The sequence below is a fragment of the Macrobrachium nipponense genome, chromosome 7, assembly GCF_015104395.2.
Source record: "Macrobrachium nipponense isolate FS-2020 chromosome 7, ASM1510439v2, whole genome shotgun sequence".
Lineage (NCBI taxonomy): Eukaryota > Metazoa > Arthropoda > Malacostraca > Decapoda > Palaemonidae > Macrobrachium > Macrobrachium nipponense.
The window spans coordinates 101,749,033-101,767,945 of NC_061109.1; the positions used below are offsets into that span (position 1 = coordinate 101,749,033).

At 46.5% G+C, this 18,913-nt stretch overlaps 1 protein-coding gene across 5 annotated transcripts in view; it reads right to left on the reverse strand.

Moving 5' to 3' along the window:
- Window positions 1–18,913, reverse strand: part of LOC135217257 (phosphorylase b kinase gamma catalytic chain, skeletal muscle/heart isoform-like) — a 294,050-nt gene that overhangs the window by 252,648 nt on the left and 22,489 nt on the right. For 3 of the 5 annotated variants that reach the window (XM_064252991.1, XM_064252987.1, XM_064252988.1), the window contains exon 2: window positions 9,943–10,107. The exons of 1 other annotated variant lie outside the window; for it this stretch is intronic. In XM_064252991.1, the coding sequence (XP_064109061.1) occupies window positions 9,943–9,949 (7 nt within the window). In that variant the 5' untranslated portion in view covers window positions 9,950–10,107. Of the gene's footprint in view, window positions 1–9,942; window positions 10,108–18,913 lie in introns of those variants that run through there. One more of the 5 variants, XM_064252990.1, reaches the window with a different exon arrangement.

Below are 18,913 nucleotides of genomic sequence, written 5' to 3' on the forward strand. Positions count from 1 at the left end.
CACGAAGGTGACAGGGCCCTGTCATGATGTAAATGAACTAAAAACTCCGCTACTTTCGGTAAGGAAGGTCTAGAAATTGAATGTCCTTGAGACTTACACCGTCTGTAAACCGACCATTTAGCCTGATAATTTACTCTGGTTGATTGCCGTCTGGCAAGAGCCAACTGTCGCGCCACTCTGGAGGAGAACCCTTCGTGCTTGGAGAACCTCCTGACAGTCTCCAGGCATGAAGATGAAGCATGTGGAGCCTCTGATGGAACCGATGAAAATGGGGTTGTTTGAGAAGATCTGGTCTCTCTGGCAGGCGAATGGGGGGTTCCACCAGTGCTTCCAGAAGGTCGGGAAACCACTCCTTCTGTGGCCAGAAGGGGGCGATCAAGGTGAGATCCAGACGCTTGGTTGCCCTCACTTTGTTGAGGACTGACCTCACCAGAGAGAACGGAGGAAAAGCATAGGCTTGAAGTCCCTCCCAGTCCTGTAAAAGAGAGTCTGTCCCGGCACTCTGAGGAGTCTGATAAGGGGCGAAGAATATCTGGCACCGAAAATTCAGTGGGGTGGCAAACAGATCGACTGTGACAGGCCATTTCTTCCTGAGGCTGTCGAAGACTTCCTGGCAAAGTGTCCACTCCGACCCTTGAACTTCGTTCGGTCTCGACAAGGCGTCTGCTAAGACGTTGTGATGGCCCAGGATAAACTGAGGGACCAACGTAATCCCCCTGTCTTCTGCCCAACACAGATTGATCGGGCTTCTTGAGTGAGAAGATCCGACTGTGTGCCGCCTTGGTTTCTCAAGTACGAGACTGCTGTGGTGTTGTCGACAAAGATCGCAACAACCGACTCCAACAGTTGTTCCTGAAATGAAAGAAGGCCTAGGTACACTGCCCTCAGTTCCCTCCAATTTATTGACATGATCCTCTCCTCCTCTAACCAAAGGCCCGAAGCGGCTTCGGAGCCCAGGTGTGCGCCCCAACCTTGATCCGAGGCGTCTGACCAAAACATTAGGTCCGGAGGAACCGAAAGAAGAGATGTCCCTGACTTGAGGCGGTGAACTTGCATCCACCAACGGAGATCCTTCCGACATTGTGGAGAAGAGGCGACTATCGTGTTCTCGGACACGAAATCCCATGACTGGCGAAGTGTCGACTGAAGGGACCTCATTCTGAGAAGGCCTCCAGGAACCAGTTGGATGAGGGATGACAAATGGCCCAGGAGAGACCTCCAAAGAGAAACTGGCTGCGTTACGGAGGACAAAAATTCTTTGATCAGACTCAGAAGCTTGTCTATCCGTTTCTGAGCGGGAGAAGCCCTCAAAATCTGGGAATTCAAAACAATCCCCAGATAAGTCATGATCTGGCAAGGGATTAGATTGGACTTGTTCGAAGTTGACACGAATGCCCAACTCGACACAAAGAGACAGAACTATCTCCCTCGACCGGAGACATTTCTCTAGAGATTCGGCCTGGACTAGCCAATCGTCCAGAATACCGAAGCCATCCTTACATTTAACTGATGCAGAATAGCTGAAACAGGAGCCATCACCCAGAAAAAGACCTGTGGAGCAAGTGGTGAGGCCGAAACAAAGGGTCTTGAACTGGAAAACTCCCGAGTCCGTGAAAAACCGAAGGTAAGGTCTGCTTCTTGGATGGATGGGGATTTGCAGATAAGCATCCTGCAGATCGATGGAAATCATCCAGTCCCCCCTTCTGACGGATGAAAGAACAGTCTGGACCGTCTCCATCCTGAACTTGGACTTTAGAATGAACTTGTTCAAAACCGAAAGATCTATGATGGGGCGCCAGGCACCCGCAGAGGCCTTTAGAACTACAAACATCCGAGAGTAAAACCCGGGAGAAGGAGGAGCTCGCTCTATGGCATCCTTCTCCAAGAGGGCCGAAAGCTCCTTCTCCAAGGCTTGACCCCTGATTGAGTGAGGGGAATAACTGCTGAACTCGAGAGGACGATTGGAAAGTGGAGGTCTGGAAACAAAAGGGATCTCGTAACCTTCCTTCAGGACCTCCACCACCCAAGCATCCACCGCTCTCCCTCCCTGCCAAGCTGACCAATGGCGGGAGAGACAAGCTCCTACTGCGGTCTCCAGGCGAGGTGACGACTCCTACTTCCGAAAATTCTTACGCAGAGACAAGGAAGAAGAAGAAGAAGAAGAAGGTCCTCCTGGAGGTTGAGCTCTTTCTCTGCCCTTAGAGCCACGCCAAGAACCTCTCCCGCGTTTCAAAGGGTGAGCACCAGAGGATGAAGAAGAGCACCAGCAACCTGAAGATGTACTCTGGAAAAAGAGCCAGAAGGAGGTTGTTGGGCTGGAGCAGAAGGTACAGATCTGGTCCTAAACTTACGCTTACTCCTTGAAGGAACGGGAGGAAGACCAGAGGAAAAAGCTCTTGATAAGGCCCAGTGAGCTTGGGAAGAGGCATCACCTTGATGTTCCTTCAAAACCTCAGAAAGCACAGAAATATCGAAAAGGAAATCGCCAAAAGGAGAAGAGGACAACAGACGGGTTCTCTGAATCTCCGATACAGAGGAGGGTAACTGCGACAAATACAGGTTACGCCTTAGAGAAACAAGAAAGGCCTGCATTGAAGCAGCAAGCTCGTTCTGATGTACAGAAGCGATTGAAATAGATGAGCAGAATTTCTCAAAAAGAGGAGCATCAGGAGGAACAAACCCGGAGTCCTTGATATACATTAAAAGCCCTCCGAGGACCCACATATTGAAGGATTGAGCTTCTTGTAAGGAGCTCATAACATACTCCATAGCAATAAAATCTTCAATTGAGACAGAGACCGAAGCCTTAGAAGGCAAGGGTTGACTGAAAGTCGGACAAAATCAGGATTTGGCTGGGGGTCGAGAGAATGAAGAATCATCCGCCACGTGGTAAACCTCCTCTCCGGTGTCGTAGAAGAGAAGAGAGCTTCCTCTTCCCTTCCCCGATCACCTTCGAAAGTTTTAGCGGCAACGTCCGCCCTCACTCTCAAGCGAACCTCTGGGCAAAGGGAAAACGTAAAAATTCCCGTGACCGGGAAGGACCGTCAAGAAAAATCCCTTCTGTAATACAACGAGGCGGAGGCTGCTTCTGCTCTTTAGGCCTCGCCTGAGGAAGAAAACTCAAAATTAAATAAAAAAAGTTTCTTGAATTCTACATCATGACATCCATTCGAGGAAACATCAATATCACACGAATCCGCGTCATCATCATCATCGTCAGATCCTAACTTAGAAACTTCCCCTGAAGTAAAAATCCTGACAACTAGCTAATCAGATCTAACACAATATCCCTCCCCCCTTCTCCAAATAAGCGCCCTTTGGCACTGTTACGGGACTAACAGGGGACACGTTGGGTAAAGATTCGTTAGGCACCTGCCCGGCGGATCCGGATCCCCCCCTAGGCTTCGCCACGACGGGGTTCACAAGCCGGGGTATCTGTCGCACCGTTACCCCCATTGGTGCTGTCGACAGGTACCTGACGAGGAGCTGAAAAATGAATCTAAAAGTGTTAGACATTCTAGTAAAGGCTTCTTGAAAATTCTCTGACAGATTGTTAAACTTAGCTGAAATATCTCTATCTAGACTAAGCTGTAATTTCTTAAAATTCTGTTTCCAGGTAGTTTCCATTGCCAAAATCTTTGAATCCACATCAGAAATAACTTCACTAATTACCGGTTGTACAGGGGGCAAAGCATCAATTAATTCGGAATCGGAGTCGTACGATACCGAAACCGAAGAGCCAGAACCATGAGCGCCCAAGTCAAAGAATTCGTTAGATACAGTTCTAGCAATCAATTTCTTTTTCTCCTTAACCGATCTTTTACGCTGCAAGATTGTTTGGCGTTTCATATAAGCAGTCATATCCTCGTCAGACCAGGGCTTACATACGTCACAACGAGAAGTCAAGTCACAAACCTGTCCACGACAAGAGCTACAAATGTCATGGGGTTCATACTCCCTGCTACTCATCCTTGTCCCACAAACCGGGCAGTTCCTGAATGTTGCTGGCAGAAGGAAGCATCGTAATTTCTTGGTAATCCATTGTAAAGAATTGGGACAGGTTCACGTTAAGTTCCAGGTCGCGCAAAAGTTCGTAATTTAAGATAAGAACCACAACAGAAATCAAAGTTAATTCACTATTTCGTGATGTAATGAGTGAGTGGTAATTCATATAAAGTCTCATTTAACAAATAATGAAAGCTTTAAAGGCACAAAAATGTTTAAGGAAATTTATAAAGAGTGGCCGTGATGTAAACAACACGGACGCTCGTTAACAACTGATTTGAGGGAAGGTTTTCGTATCTGTCAACGACAGTGTTGTCAACTGGCGGACAGAATAGGAGGTAACAGGGTTGCCAATGTGGTAAATTTTGGTGCGGTTTTTGGGGATTTAGGGCTAGATAAATTATATTAAGGTAATGTTTATTAATATCCATGCTAGTTCTAAGTCTGACACCTCACCTGGGAAAGTAAAAAGTTCAGAAATTAATAAAGGTATACTTCGGACCAAGGGGCGGACCCTAAAGAAGTGATCCCCAGGTCTGGGACCACAGCCCTCCACCTTCTTCTTCGCTTTCCAACTCGTCGGAAGGGGAAGAAGAAGATGAAGCTTCTCCCGGAGGGGCGACACTAAGTACAGTATGATTGCCAGGAGAGTGGTAAATAGAAAGGAAGAGAAGGTCAGTACATACCTCAATGTGGTGGGAGGTGTCTTACCCTCATCACAGGTCTTCCGATGTATTCCTCCTCCCAGCAAATTTCCCCCATTATGTCATAGACCAAACGGAGCACTCCACACACAAAAAATGTTACACTCACTCCCACAGCATGATGGGCAAAGGGCGTAAAGTTGATCTATCAAGGTGCGGATTTTGTTGTACCAACCCTCATCCTAGGGAAGAGCCCGGGGACAGGGTACAAGGCTGTTACGATTCATGGGTTTGCATGATTCAGTATATCATAAACATAATATCACAACAATGATTGTAACTTGTAAAGAAGTTACAATTCAATCCCACTGGGAATGAAAGAAGACAGCAGTAAACAGTCAGGCAGAAAGCAATGGAGAACATATCTATTCGCAATGACAGACGAAAGCAAACTGGAATGTTTACGTCCGGTCGGAGGGATTACCAATAACCGGACCAGTGGTTAACTACCTAACTGCCTTATTAAAGAATTCAGCGGCCATGTCCAGGCTACGCTTTAAGTAATTTCTATAGTAAGGGACCAGGGGTTTGCATATCGCATAGGAACAAACTAAGCTTATGGTGACCATAAAGGAAGCAAAGGATAAAGGCGATTACTGTTGGTAAAGGTGATCAAGTGGATGCTCTGAGAAAGGTGTGCAGGTCATTGTAAACCTACACAATGAACAAACATTTTTGGCAGAAGAGTTTTGGTTAGTCTAAGTAGAAAAAGAAGAGCGTAGGTTAGGAACCACATTTTATTTGCGATGCATTTCATTGTTTCTTCATAACAACATTTTAAAGCCTAAAAGAGACATTACAGTATTTTAATAGTCAAAGGTTATACAATCATTATTGGCTGACAATGCTGAGTAAAATGAGAAATTTTCTAAGACAATTTGTATTTTTCATAGCTGCAAACCTTAGGTCTTCACAATAGGATAATTTCTAGTGCCTAGCGTGATCCGGTTAAATCGCAGATGAAAACAAGGAATCTTGTGAGATCTGGCAACGCATGCGTATATCGGGTGAAAAGTGGTCAAGGACCATGCACCTACGCCACCGCATCAGTCTTTCCAAACTAAGGATGTCTTAGCAGAAAGAGGGGCGGCTAGAGGTGGGCAGTACAAGGTTAAGACCTTAGGTTTGTAGCTATGAAAAATACTGTATCGATCAGCATGCCCCGGTACTTCATCCTCTGCTTGGGCTTGAGATCTGACTTCTCGACATTCACCACGATCACCAGATCGCAGCATAAGTCAAGGAGTCGAACTCTGTCCTGTAGCGCTCGCCAGGACCAGCCAATTGTCGAGATACCTCATCAGACGTATCCCGACCCTTGGGCCCAAGCCAACACCAGAGTGAACACTCGTATGAACACCTGTGGGGTGGTTGAGAGACCGAAACAAAGTGCCCTGAATTGGTACACCGTCCCGTCGAAGGGTAGTAGGTATCCCTCTCGAAGGACATCTACTACCCAGGTCTCGGCTCCGTAGCACTGGCAAGTTGCCCAATGGCTCGCCAGGCCCCCACCCCAAACTTCCAGCAGCAGGTAAGGGGGAACACCGTCCCTAGCATTTCCCTTTCTTCCCCTTCTGCTTAGCAGGTCTCCCACGGGAGTAGGAGGCTTGAGAGGAGGGCTGACGCTCACTCCTCAAAGCAAAAGAGCAAGGCTGGGTCTTTCCTCGCAACCTTGACGGTGCTAGCGTCTTGGTAGCAGAGGAAGAGCTAGCCAAGCTCCGGGGCTTGGCCACAGTTGCTCGAGACTGCCCAGAAGTCTTCGAGACTGCCTGGTGTACTAGGTGGTCACTGTCCTCAGTTCTCTGCTTTTCCACCATAGCGTCCACCATCTCTCTGAGGAAGAGAGAGGAGGAACCCAGCAACGGTCCGTTCTGTTGACCCAGTGTCACCTCTCGACCGGCCGCTCTGGTTACCCGAGCTAGGATTGAGTTCCATCGTCTCAGGACCAGGTTGGCCCACAGGTTGGCCGTCTAGTAGGCGAGGTAGGAGATGGCCCTACCTCCAGACTGGCAGTCTCTCCCAAACGCAGTCTTCTTAGGGAACGATAGCTCCCGAGGAGGCTGCGACTCTGGATACTGTGAGGGACCACAGATCCAGCAACTGCCATACCACCCTTCCAGGCCCGATGCCTCTTGCTGTGAGTCGGCCAGCAGGCGATGGAGTGGCACCCCCGGAGTTAGCCTAGCTATCTTCGGGTCAACCCACTTGGTTGGCAACGGGTCCACTGATGGCATGTACAAACGCTGCTGGAGAGGCAGAGGAGGGGGAAGCAGTTTGTCCGACCTGCTGGACCTGAGCAAATCCACTTGTCCGGAGACGAGAGCGTTCACCTGGCCCAGCACACTTTCGGCCAAGGTGGACCGGGGTAGACCCACCGTCGCTTTGGGTTCCTTCTTGGGTCCCCAGAACAACTCCAACCTTGATGAAGGGTCAGAGGCAGAAACCACCGATCCTTCCCCGAGGTCGTTGTACTGATGAATCAGTGCAATGACCTCTGCAAAGGACCTCTGTATCTCGGGGATGATCGCGTCCTGAGGCAATGGACTATCAGATCCATCCAAGCCAATCACCTCTCAAGACACTTTTCCTTCAGGAGGAAGAACCTCGTCAGACTCCTCGTGGCCTCCTCCAACCACTTGCGCGCACGAACTGCTAGGTCTAAGGACCGAGCCAGGATCGTAGGTTCTCATGGTGGGACTGTGAGGAGTGCACTCCTCACGGTCACCCCTGCTTGATTTGCTCCTCCCAGTGTAGCACGAGGAGGTTGAAGAGGTAGACCTGACGCTCCTACCCTGCCTACCAGCAGAGCCGGTGGGCTGGGAGGATTGCAGGCAATGACAATTGAGCTGCAGGTCTGTACCAGCGGTCTCCGTGTGGAGAAGTGCTGGACCAAGGACGGTGGCGTTGGTCTCATACGTCAGGAGAGATGCTACCACTCATGCGAGCCGTCTGGTCCCGGTGGGAGCAACGGTCGGGTGACTGGTAGTGTCCACTGACGCGGTGAGCGCAAGCACCGACCTCTCAACACGCCACAGTACCAGGTCCAGCCTTGACACGTGAATGGTCTGGTGGGACCGTCACGTCAACCCTGGGAACTGGGGGATCGCCACGAGAGCGATCGCCGGCCTGGTGAAAGCCACCTGAACGACTCTTGCCAGCCTTCCGCTCCGTGCCTGGGTCCTGGGCCTGGACCCTGGCTGCACGGTCACCGGTAGGTGACCATACACTCGGTGGTGCTTGCGAGTGAGCGGCCAAAATGGTTCCCGGTCGGGCCCCGTTCCCGAAGGAACAGGAGGACTGACCAGCAGAAGACCCACCTGTCATGCCAGAGTGGGACAGACCCTTAGAAGTCTCTGTGCAAGACTTCTTGGGGGGAGTGAGTCCACCTTCTTCCTCGGCTGGGGGGCCTTAGAAGTCGGAGGGGAAGAGGCGGCAGAAGACGACGACGAAGAAGACGACGACACCTTCCTCTTCTTCCTTGACTTCTTCGCCAACTTCCTCAGGACAACTGACAGGTCCTCCATCCAGGACGGAGTTGGGGCAGTTGCGGTAGCAATACAGCCCAACTGCACCTATCTGGAGGAACCTGCGGAAGGAGCAGCACTACCACGGGCAGGTACGGAGACAGCAGGCACAGCAACAACTACCAGTGGAAGGTCAAGAGGGGAGCTCTTCGGGCATTCAAAGTCAGGGGGCGGGGTGAGGACAGCAAACCCAGGCAGCGGAGGAACCATCTCCTTCCACGGCACGTATGTCAGCGGGGCTTGTACAGCGGCTGAAGGGGTTACCGTCGTCACATGCTGCGTACACACCAGGTGCGGCGGTGCGGTATACCCTGGTGTAGAGAGAGTGGTGGTTGTCATCGTCACCAACCCGTGAGTCACTGGGGTCACAGCCCGGTGTTGTATCAGCCCCTGAATACTGGGAGTGCCCGGAAGACTCAGCGAGTGCCACACCTGCTGAAGGTCTCCACCCGCAGAGGCAGACACACCTGGGGAAGCAACAGTCGGGTTAATAGGGGGGGTTCCTGTTCGCTCAGAGGGGGAAAGATCCCACCTTGAACGGACTGAAGACCCCGAGTACAATTCCAGGTCGGGGTGTGGCCCTCATTCCTCTGCGCTCGACAGATCGACTGAAGAGGCAGAGCGGGACATCCCCCGAAGGGGAGAGGAGCGCCATCCGCGGGAGCTGTCTAGGAGGGAGGAAGGAAGACGACGTGTCTGTCACCAAAGGTGTAGAGGGTGAGTTTTCAACGACACCTTGGCGACTTTACGTGGTTTCCTCCTCTTCTCATAGACCTCCCACTGCTCCTCCGACCAGGAGATACAAAAATCACAAGGTACGGCCTGAGAGCATTCACCCCCGCGGCACTGCGTACACAAAAGATGAGGGTCCACAGCATCGCTGGACCTGAATGCCCCACACTTACGGCCCTCCACTCTCCAGGGCACACTCTCCGGTTGGATGGGGGGCGAGGGGGCTTCTCCACTTTGTGGGCTTGCATGGTCTTCCAGCGATGCAAATCTACAATAAATAAAAAAAAACAATAAAGAAAGTACTCAAAAGTGCACACACACTAAGTAATACACAAAAAAAAAGCACAAAACCAAGCAGCTCAAAGTTGAACATCAACGAATCTCACGACAGAGGCGGGCAGAGAGGCGGGCAGAGAGGCGAACACACGTCTACACCCGACGGCGGTTGAAAGCAAAGTGGTATGTTTACCTCCAGTCGGGCGGGACTCCCGACCATCGGACAAGCAGTTATTGCCGAACTACCTTGTTAGTAAATCTTATGACCAGTCTAGCTGGCGCTGAATAGTAATTCCTTACGTTAAGGACCGAGGGTTTGTATTATGTGTAGAAACAAATACTGTTATGTCTCTTTTAGGCTTGAAAAATGTTACGAAGAGACAACGAAGCCCGTTGCAAATAAAATGTGGTGGTTCCTAACCTACACTCTTCTTTTCCTACTGAGACCAAGTTTTCCCAAAGTTCTGGATAGATTAAATATAAATGGGGAAAATGCTGAGATATGGTATCCAGAGGTTGATGAAATGATTAAAAACTCTGATATACAGAACGAGAGCATATGTACACTAAATGAAAAATAATAAACATAACTCATTGTGTCTTTAATCCTTTCAAAGGATAACCTTATGTAAAGTGTTAAAGCTAATAGTGAAAATGATGTGTCGTAATTATAAAGGTGCATAACTCATTAAAATTGCCACCTGTCATGATAAAGCAATTCCTATCCCAGTCAACAGAAACTCTCTCAAAGGAAACTGCTACGCCTCATGAGATCAGGAATATCAGTAGTAGTCAACAAGCATTCCTCAATACCATTTATACAACTGGATTTCAGGGTCAAACACTTCACGTCATCCCATTTTCTTCTGAAAGAAAAGTTGATCTTTTAGATTACATATTTATATGATTTAGTCTTAAATAGATCTATATTAAATATGGATATTAAATAAGGAGTTTTCATATTAAAACTAATATTGTAATACCTACCTGAACACCTGAATTAGCCCTGGTTACCTGACCTGCCCGAACAATATCCCACAAAAATGATATTGTTAGAATACAATAAGTTTTGTACATACTTACCCGGCAGATATATACTTAGCTTATGTCTCTGACGTCCGACAGAAATTCGAATTTCGCGGCACACGCTGCAGGTAGGTCAGGTGATCTACCCCCTTGCCGCTGGGTGGCAGGAATAGGAACCATTCCCGTTCTAGAACCAGATTTTCTCTTTCACCTGTCTCCTGAGGGGAGGCTGGGTGGGCCATTCATCGTATATATCTGCCGGGTAAGTACAGTGAGCCCTCGCTACTTTGCGGTTCGACCATCACGGATTCACGACTTCGCGGACTTTTTTCATTACGTATGTATATATTATAAAAGAAATATATCGCGGATTTTCCGGAAATTTCGAAAATAGCCGCAATATATGAAGACCCCAAATATTTCGTTAATTCCATTAATAATTAGTAATATCTGCTCTTCCTGATGGTTCATTGCATTACATATGACATATAATTCAGTACAGAAAGAAATAAAACACGAAAAGAGAATGTGATCTTACGATAATTCAGTATACGTAGTAAAATTAAATCGAACATGAAACGCAAGCTAGTATTCATTCGCTCGGAAACTAGTTCCGCATATGAGGCGTCACTAAAAAAATTAGAAAAATACGACATAAAAAGTGTCGAAAATCATCATAACCTCAAAGGATTTTTATCATAGTATGCGTTTTTTAAAAGTCATTAACTCGGAGCGTCGGTAGACGCCTCTCCTCTCTCTCTCCTCTATCTCTCTCTCTCTTTATCTCTTCTCTCTCTCTCTCTCTCTCTCTCTCTCTCTCTCTCTCTCTCTCTCTCTCTCTGATCAAATTACTGAATACGTAATGTCTCTATTTGGATACTTGGAATTTGCGTTGTAATCTAACCAGAAACTTAGTTTGTTATTATTACTAGAAACAAGCAATGTCTTTTCATTATTGCGCTTTTGGATTGTTATAAACTTTGCGCATCCAAGCTAGTATTCATTCGCTCGGAAACTAGTTCTGAATATGAGGCGTCACTAAAAAACATAGAAAAATACGACATAAAAAGTGTCGAAAATCATCATAACCTCAAATTTTTGTTGTAATCTAACCAGAAACTTATTTTTAATTATATACTGTGCTAAACTATAAAGGATTTTTATCATCGTATGCGTTTTTTAAAAGCATCATTAACTCGGAGCGTCGGAAGCGTCAGCGTCGTAACTATCATTGGCTGCACAGTAGAAGACATCATCAGCTTCATCATCATCATTTCTACTGTGCAGCAAATTCATCGCCATCATCATTCAAGTTTTTCTTCAACTTCTTTCGTGGTGAGTGCAGTAACAATCTTTATTTTTTTATACTTTAATATTCTAACATTTTAATATTTGTGCCTGTTTTAGTTTAGGGTACTGTAGTACATGCATTAAGTGTTCTGTACATTAAAGGGTGGTTTGTTAACAGTACTACGTAAAGGGAGGGTTATAAAAGTCTGAATATACATGTTAAATAAATACGTAAATATGGTGTCCCTACTTCGCGGATTTTCAGCTATCGCGGCCGGGTTTGGAACCTATCTACCGCGATAAACGAGGGTTCACTGTATGTACAAAACTTTATTGTATTCTAACAATATCATTTTTGTACATGCAACTTCCCCGACAGATATATACTGAGCTGATTGACACCCTTGGTGGTGGGTAAGAGACAACTATTTACTGAATAGACAGGTAAACAACCTACGTTGTAGGTAATAAAAAAAATAAAACCTTGGTTCCTACTTGTTCAGGCGGAAGATTCCATGGCTAATGCCTAGAAATCTGCTTCGCCTCAAGAGCCTCAGCGAGGATGTGACCTATGGCTAAGAGTTCTTGTGGGTCTGTCGATGGGGTCTTATCCATTTACTCGACAGAGCCTCTTACATGACAATATGCCTATGCCTAGTGGCATAATTAAGGAGCACAACACCGATCCCGATCACCTGATCCTAACACGAGGGTTAGTGCTTAAGTTGAAAAGAGTTATCCCCAAACTCCTTTCAAACAACCCAAAGAAAAAACACGACATTAAATAAAATTTAACTCACTAGTTAAGGATCAGTATCGGCTCCCTATCCCAGCAATGTATCCGCAGACACGTATCAACCAAGAGAGAAGGATCTCTCGTAGGTTATCTTGACATCCTTCGGATAATGGGAAGTCAACACAGAGTTGCATCTCCCGTATGTGACAGCTAATATGTCCTTATTACATATTGTTAAGGAAAGAACAAGAATTCGGAAAAGCTCGCACTTCATGCGCTTTTAATTCTCAGCTGTTTGAAGGAATCATCAATGCACTTATCAAGTGCTTAGGAGATCACATTGTCTCAAAGAAGGCCAGGGCGTTCTTTGATATAGATCTCTTCTGGGTGAAGCCTGGAGCCTGGCTAGCGCTTCCTGCCTGGCAGGCGCCTGGCTGGAGCCTTGCGCCTGAATGGCGCCTAAAGCCTGGCTGGAGCCTCGCGCCTGATTGGCTCCTCCCTCCTGGCTAGCGCCTCGCGCCTGGCTGGAGCCTTGCGTCTGGCTGGCGCCTTGCGCCTGGAGCCTGGCAGAAGACTTCATGATTACTGTCTATGAGTCTGCATGCCTCAAGAGTTTCAGCGAGGCAGGGACCTATGACTGACAAACCCTTCTGGATCATGTCAATGGGGGCTAGCCCGGTTACACGACAGAGCCTTCTCGGATCGTGCCAATGGGGGCTGACCCACTTACATGGCAGAGCCTTACCTGTATCATATCAATGGGGACTAGCCCTCTTACATGACAGAGCTTTAGGTTTCTCTTTACTGGAAAAAGCCTTGCGCCTGGATGGATCCTCAATCCTGACTGGAGCCTAGCCTTGAAGGAGCCTGGCACCTGGATGGCGCCTGGCTGGCTTCTAGAGCATGGCTGGCTTCTAGAGCCTGGCTGGCTTCCTAGAGCCTGGGCTGGCTCCTAGAGCCTGGCTGGCGCCTCGCGCCTGGCTTGGCTCCTCCACACTTGCTGGAGCTTCGAGCTTGGAAGAGTCTCTAGGCTGTCTGGCGATGTCCACATCGGACACTCTTATATCTGTCCGATTTGTTCGCCTCTGGCGCATTTGCACCAGGTTACATTGTCCGAGAGTCCTGAACAACCACATAGTTTATCAGGAGACTGGAGAAGGGTGGAAGAAATTCTTCCCCTTTTGAGCTTTTGGCCCCTGGCAAGGGGAGGTGATTGTAGTCAGCTACATCCAGTAGACGACAGGATATCTAACAATACGAGAGAGAAGAGTCTTCCTCCGAGGAGGATCCTTCGTGAATACTTCCTTTGCTAACGAGATCTCTTCTTACATGTTGATGAGGTTCCTCGTTGCAGAATCTTCCCTAACCTTGCGCCCGAAGGAAGGGAAGGAGTCTGGAAGTTCGAAGGAGACTCCGAGCTGAAATTGGGCGGAACCCTGATTTCTAGCTCTTATTGTATCCTTCTGAATACCTTCTGGGAAGCATTTCGAGCCCTTATCGCACCCCGCCGAAGACTCTGTAGGCAAACGTTTAAACCATCTCTTCTTCTGTAGATGAAAATAAGTAAGTACCCTTTGCCTGGGCAACGAAACTTCTATCTGAAAGCGTTGCGTCAGGAATAGAGGGTTTTAGTTTCTTTGCGACCATACTATGCTGCAAGAACCATGTGGGCCGAGTCTCCATTGAATCTGATGCGAGATTCCAATGCACAAAAAAATTCACTTGTCTTCTTGGTCGTTTAGGGCTAAGAGAAACAAAGAATTCCTTCATAAACTTTCTCAAAGAAGTTTGTTTGATGAGGAGCAGTTCCATTTTGTCGGAACACGGAATCTGTGGCCACAAAAAGATCCCATTCGAAGTACATGATATCCTACTCTTGTCGTATTGCTGGTATCGTATAAGATCCCGAAGATCTTAATCCTCTGTATCTCTAATTCCCTTGTAGAGACAGAGTATAGCCTTTTACTGCGTTCTTGATAGCAAGATATATACATAGGTGATTCTTCCCTCTGAAAGTGAAGAAAAAACCTTGCTATGTGGTTCACAGAGGTATCGGAAGAGGACAGTTTCCTCATTCCATCTAGCACGATCTGCAGCAATTCTATGTCTTAGCCATGACTATTGTCATTTACCTTGAAAAATCCTTTCATTCATGTCCTCTTCTGGTCAGTCTGCACGCGGACAGACTCAGAGTGGAGAGGTTTTTCAGGTCTATTTATAATAGATTCTGATAGAGTATCCAGATACTCTTGGAAAAGCCTTACGAAACATGCTGTGAGAAGAACGTGACTTCTGTGAATCCAACCTCTCTAAGGCCAAAATGAGGCATTCATCCTCTCTTCCTTTGACGCCCATTTATCTTAATATCTGTTTAAGAATTTATAACTAGGGGAAAAAAGACTAAATTTTATTCCCCTTCTTTAAATTAAAGATGTCCGTATAATTGCTACTCTCTTGGTTCGAGGAAAAGGAAGCAGTCTATAGGAAGCCTGTTCGTCTTCTACCTTGCGAAGAGATCTATGAAGAAGACTTTCCGCAGGTTCTCACAACTCTTTTCAATAAATGTTAGACATACGTTAACAGTTATTATCTTCGATCGAGAGGGTTCTCACGGACATGCAAAATCTTGCATCGAACCTCTTAAGGATCGTTATGTTCCGTGTCTGTTCCCAAATAGGTTCTCTTTTGTTAATGCGAACAGGGGCGAAAAAAGAGATTCTTGATGCTCTTTGCGATATGAGTCAGAGTGGCGTGGAAGTTGGCCGAAGTGATTAAAATAAATCATTTCATCATTCCTTGTAAACGACCCCTTTTCGATTAGATGGGTAACGAAATCAGGAACGAATCTTGCCGTTACCGAGCCTGCTGTCCGAGAGGCTACTGGACTCTTAGGTTCATAACTCGCTAAAACGAGAAAATATCTTGGATGGTGCTTCTGGCGCAATTTGTGCCAGGCTGGCGCTTCTGACGCTTTGCGCCAGGCTGGCGCTTCTGACGCTTTGCGCCAGGCTGGCGCTTCCTTCTAGTTCTTTTTAGGTTATGTGCCAGAACATCTGTGCCTTTATGGTACCCGACATCCTTCACATGTTAATTCCGTTCTTAGTAGGAAAAAACTTTTATATACGTAGTATAGTCCATTCAGGGAAACAACTTCTGCCACTAAGAGAATGTTTCCCATCCGACTCATCCATCCATCTTCTCTTGAGCAATATCCGATTCTAAAAAGGTTGTGTGCATTTCTCGAAAGGATGAGAGAATTATATTATATCGTGCTCTGCCGTATTAGAATCCTTTATAATACTGTCACATTGTGGTAAACAGCATTAATCTAGGAAAACTTTGTAAGGATACTAGGAATTCTGTAGTTAACCTTGGTATGTGCATAAGACTTGACCATACCGTAGTCTTAAAGTGAATTCTCTACTACATTCATCTTCTCACTTAGCATGTACTCTAATAAGCCATGCTTTCGTAAGCATGAGAGCGTTATATAATATAGAGTTCCGCTGCGTTAGAATCCTTTAATAATGTTACCTACGGTAAACAGCATTGAAATGTTGTAATATCTTTCTTATTGAAAGCTTCTTAGCAAAAGGCAGACAATATTTTATTTATGTTTGCTTAACTATCCCCTCAATCCGAGGCTAAAACCGCGATTGTAGGGGAGAGACACGGTTAGTTATTCCATCCCGCAGGAGAGAGACACGTAACCAAGCAATCACGACCGACACCTACATGGTACTGCGTTGGTCTAAGCGATTATGCGATAGCACTCTCCGTTAGCCGTCTGGCCTTACTCTTCCCTAGTTGCCAGCTACTCCATTCAATAAAGGAATCTTCTAAAATTATTATCGAACTTCAGGAAGTTCTTATTAATGCATATTTAAGCGAAACAAGACTTCGATAAATCTAGAAGCTAAGTAGGTGTTGTCTTAACAATCCCTTTAAGCGTAGTCCTTCCTAGGAAATTCCTGAAACGATACTGGTAATTGAGTTGCTCAGCAAAGAAGTAACTATATATGGTATGTGCTGATTTGCCGTATCGTATTCTCATACACCAGATACTCTACTACCTTCTTTCCCTGCCGAGGCAGATAGAGAAAAGGCAAAATAACTATCTTCACTTTTCGTAATAGAACGATAGAAAGAGTATATATATCTCTTTAAGGAAGGAAGTTAATCCAGGACTCTTTAAATCTTCGTGATTTCCTCATAAATCGCGGAAGAGACAGAATCCTGTTCATCTGTAGGGTTTACGGAAGGAAGAAGATATTTCCTATCCGCCATCCATACCCAAACCGTCGAATGTGAGTTTCTTTATAAGAAAAACTCCCCAAAACCTCTTGCCTCTTTCATAAAACAAGGGAAGGGAGCATGAATGAAGGACGGTGAGCGTTCGCCCATTGAAGGAAGGAACTGCCAAAACAACAGGAGTCTTCTGAATAATGAAAAAAATGGGCTTCTCTTAGTATCAGAATCCTTCTGACAAAAGCGACGGCCGCCTGTGCGACATCTTGCACCTTTGCCAGGGGAAAGTTGCTCAAGTTAAAAACTCAAAGAGGAGCCTCGTGACTGACCTCTCTCTCATAAGAAGATTTGGAATAATTATTCTGGCACCTGGCTCCTTGGCTTCCTGGATAGGTTTCCGCTTTATATGTGCCTGGAATGTTCCGCAGCGCTAGAAAGGAGACTCGCTCCTGGAACGTTCCGCTTGCGTGGAAGTCCCATGCGCCCTGGATAGTTCCGAGCGCCTACTAGACCCCTTTTTAGAAAGAGCCTCTTGCCCCGAAACGTTCAATGGAAGGATCGTTCTGATTGCCACTCTACTATAAGGCTCCTTGCTCTAGCCGTCTGTTTTTCTGGCGCAATTTGCGCCAGGCTAGCGCTTCATCTCTTTGAAGGCGCCTTGCGCCAAGAAAAAATTTTTAGAACGCGGCTCGCGCTCAGTTGCTGGAACGCGGCTCGCATTTGGTTGTAGGAACGCGGCTTGCGCTAGTCTGTTTGCTGGAACGCGGCTCGCTGCTGGCTGTTGAACGTGGCTCACGCTAGCTTGCGGAATGCGGCTTCATGGCTGGCTCTTTGCTCAGTGTTCTCTTAGTTTTCAGAGAACGCGCTAGATCGATCCCAAACGTCCAAACATTTATACATTCTTCGTCCTTTTTGGATTGTAACGATGAAGAGACGCACTTTTTTAAGGAGTGCTTTTCCTTTTTTCAATGGCTATCCTTGGCAGTCTGGGACGCTCTACAGAACCTGCCGAGGGGACGCCTGAACCGGTGGGGATTCTCTGAACCTCCTTACGGCTTTCCGGACATTCCTTCTCCCCTGGGCTTGGGAGCTTGAAAGAGGTCTAGGCCTGAGAGCGAGACAGAGCCGATCAGACGCACCCTCCACTGCAATGGGGAACACTAGTAATCACTTCTTACCTTTAATAGCCTCGCATTTTGAGCCACAATCCTTGTCTTCAAATTGCAATTATGAATTTGAAGTTTCTGCGAAGTAAGAAGGTGATGAGGATGCAACACTACTAGTACTGTTAATACTCTAATTGCTCGTTAGTACGAGTATCCAAAAAACTTTTAAAAGAAACGTATCTAGTTACATGCTTTACTGACTCCCTAAAGTAGGAAGTCAGTTTATTTCCTCAATCAATTCTAACACTTATTACACGTATCAATGAATAAATATTAATATTTCCCTTTCTTGCAAACTATGTGAGTGTCTACCGAAAATTTCGGTAGTTACACGTCATATATTCTTCGAAATTTTCGAAGCCAAATTCATTAAAAAGTTAATAAAAGCGTATGCCGAACCAAAGACCCAGTACTGCCCTGCAAAAGACAGCCCAGAAGATCGATGGCAATGAAAAACGAAAATCAAGTCAGGAGGTAGCAACAACATATGTTGACACTACCGCGACAGAGAAAATCTGGTTCTAAATGGGAATGGTTCCTATTCCTGCCACCCAGCGGCAGGGGGGTAGATCACCTGACCTACCTGCAGTGTGTGCCGCGAAATTCGAATTTCTGTCGGACGTCAGAGACATAAGTGCTACTAATGCTGCAGGTAAACACTGTTGCTGAGTCACCTGTCCATGGTTAGCCGCCGGCTGACAGTGACTACTCCCGTCAATTGCTAAATCATTAATCATTTGATGAGGGGAGGAGGGTGGGTGTCATTCAGGTGTTCAGGTAGGTATTACAATATTAGTTTTAATATGTTATTGTTATTATACAATTAAGTTTGTTCATACTTAACCTGGCCAGATAATATATAATAGCTGTTTTTTATTTTCTGACGTCCGACCAAAAGAAATTTCTTTTTTCCGTCCCAAACTCGCGGCACACGCAGTGGGCGGCCAGGTGGTAGTACCCATTCCCGCCGCTGGGAGGCGGATATCAGGAACCATTCCCATTTTCTATTCATATTTTATTAATGCCTCTGTCTCCTGAGGGGAGGAGGGCGGGGCACTTTAATTATATATATCTGCCAGGTAAGTATGAACAAACTTAATTGTATAATAACAATAACATTTTGTTCATGCCACTTACCTGACAGATATATATATAGCTGAATCACACCTTCGGATGGTGGGACAGACAGAATAGGATTTTTTGGGA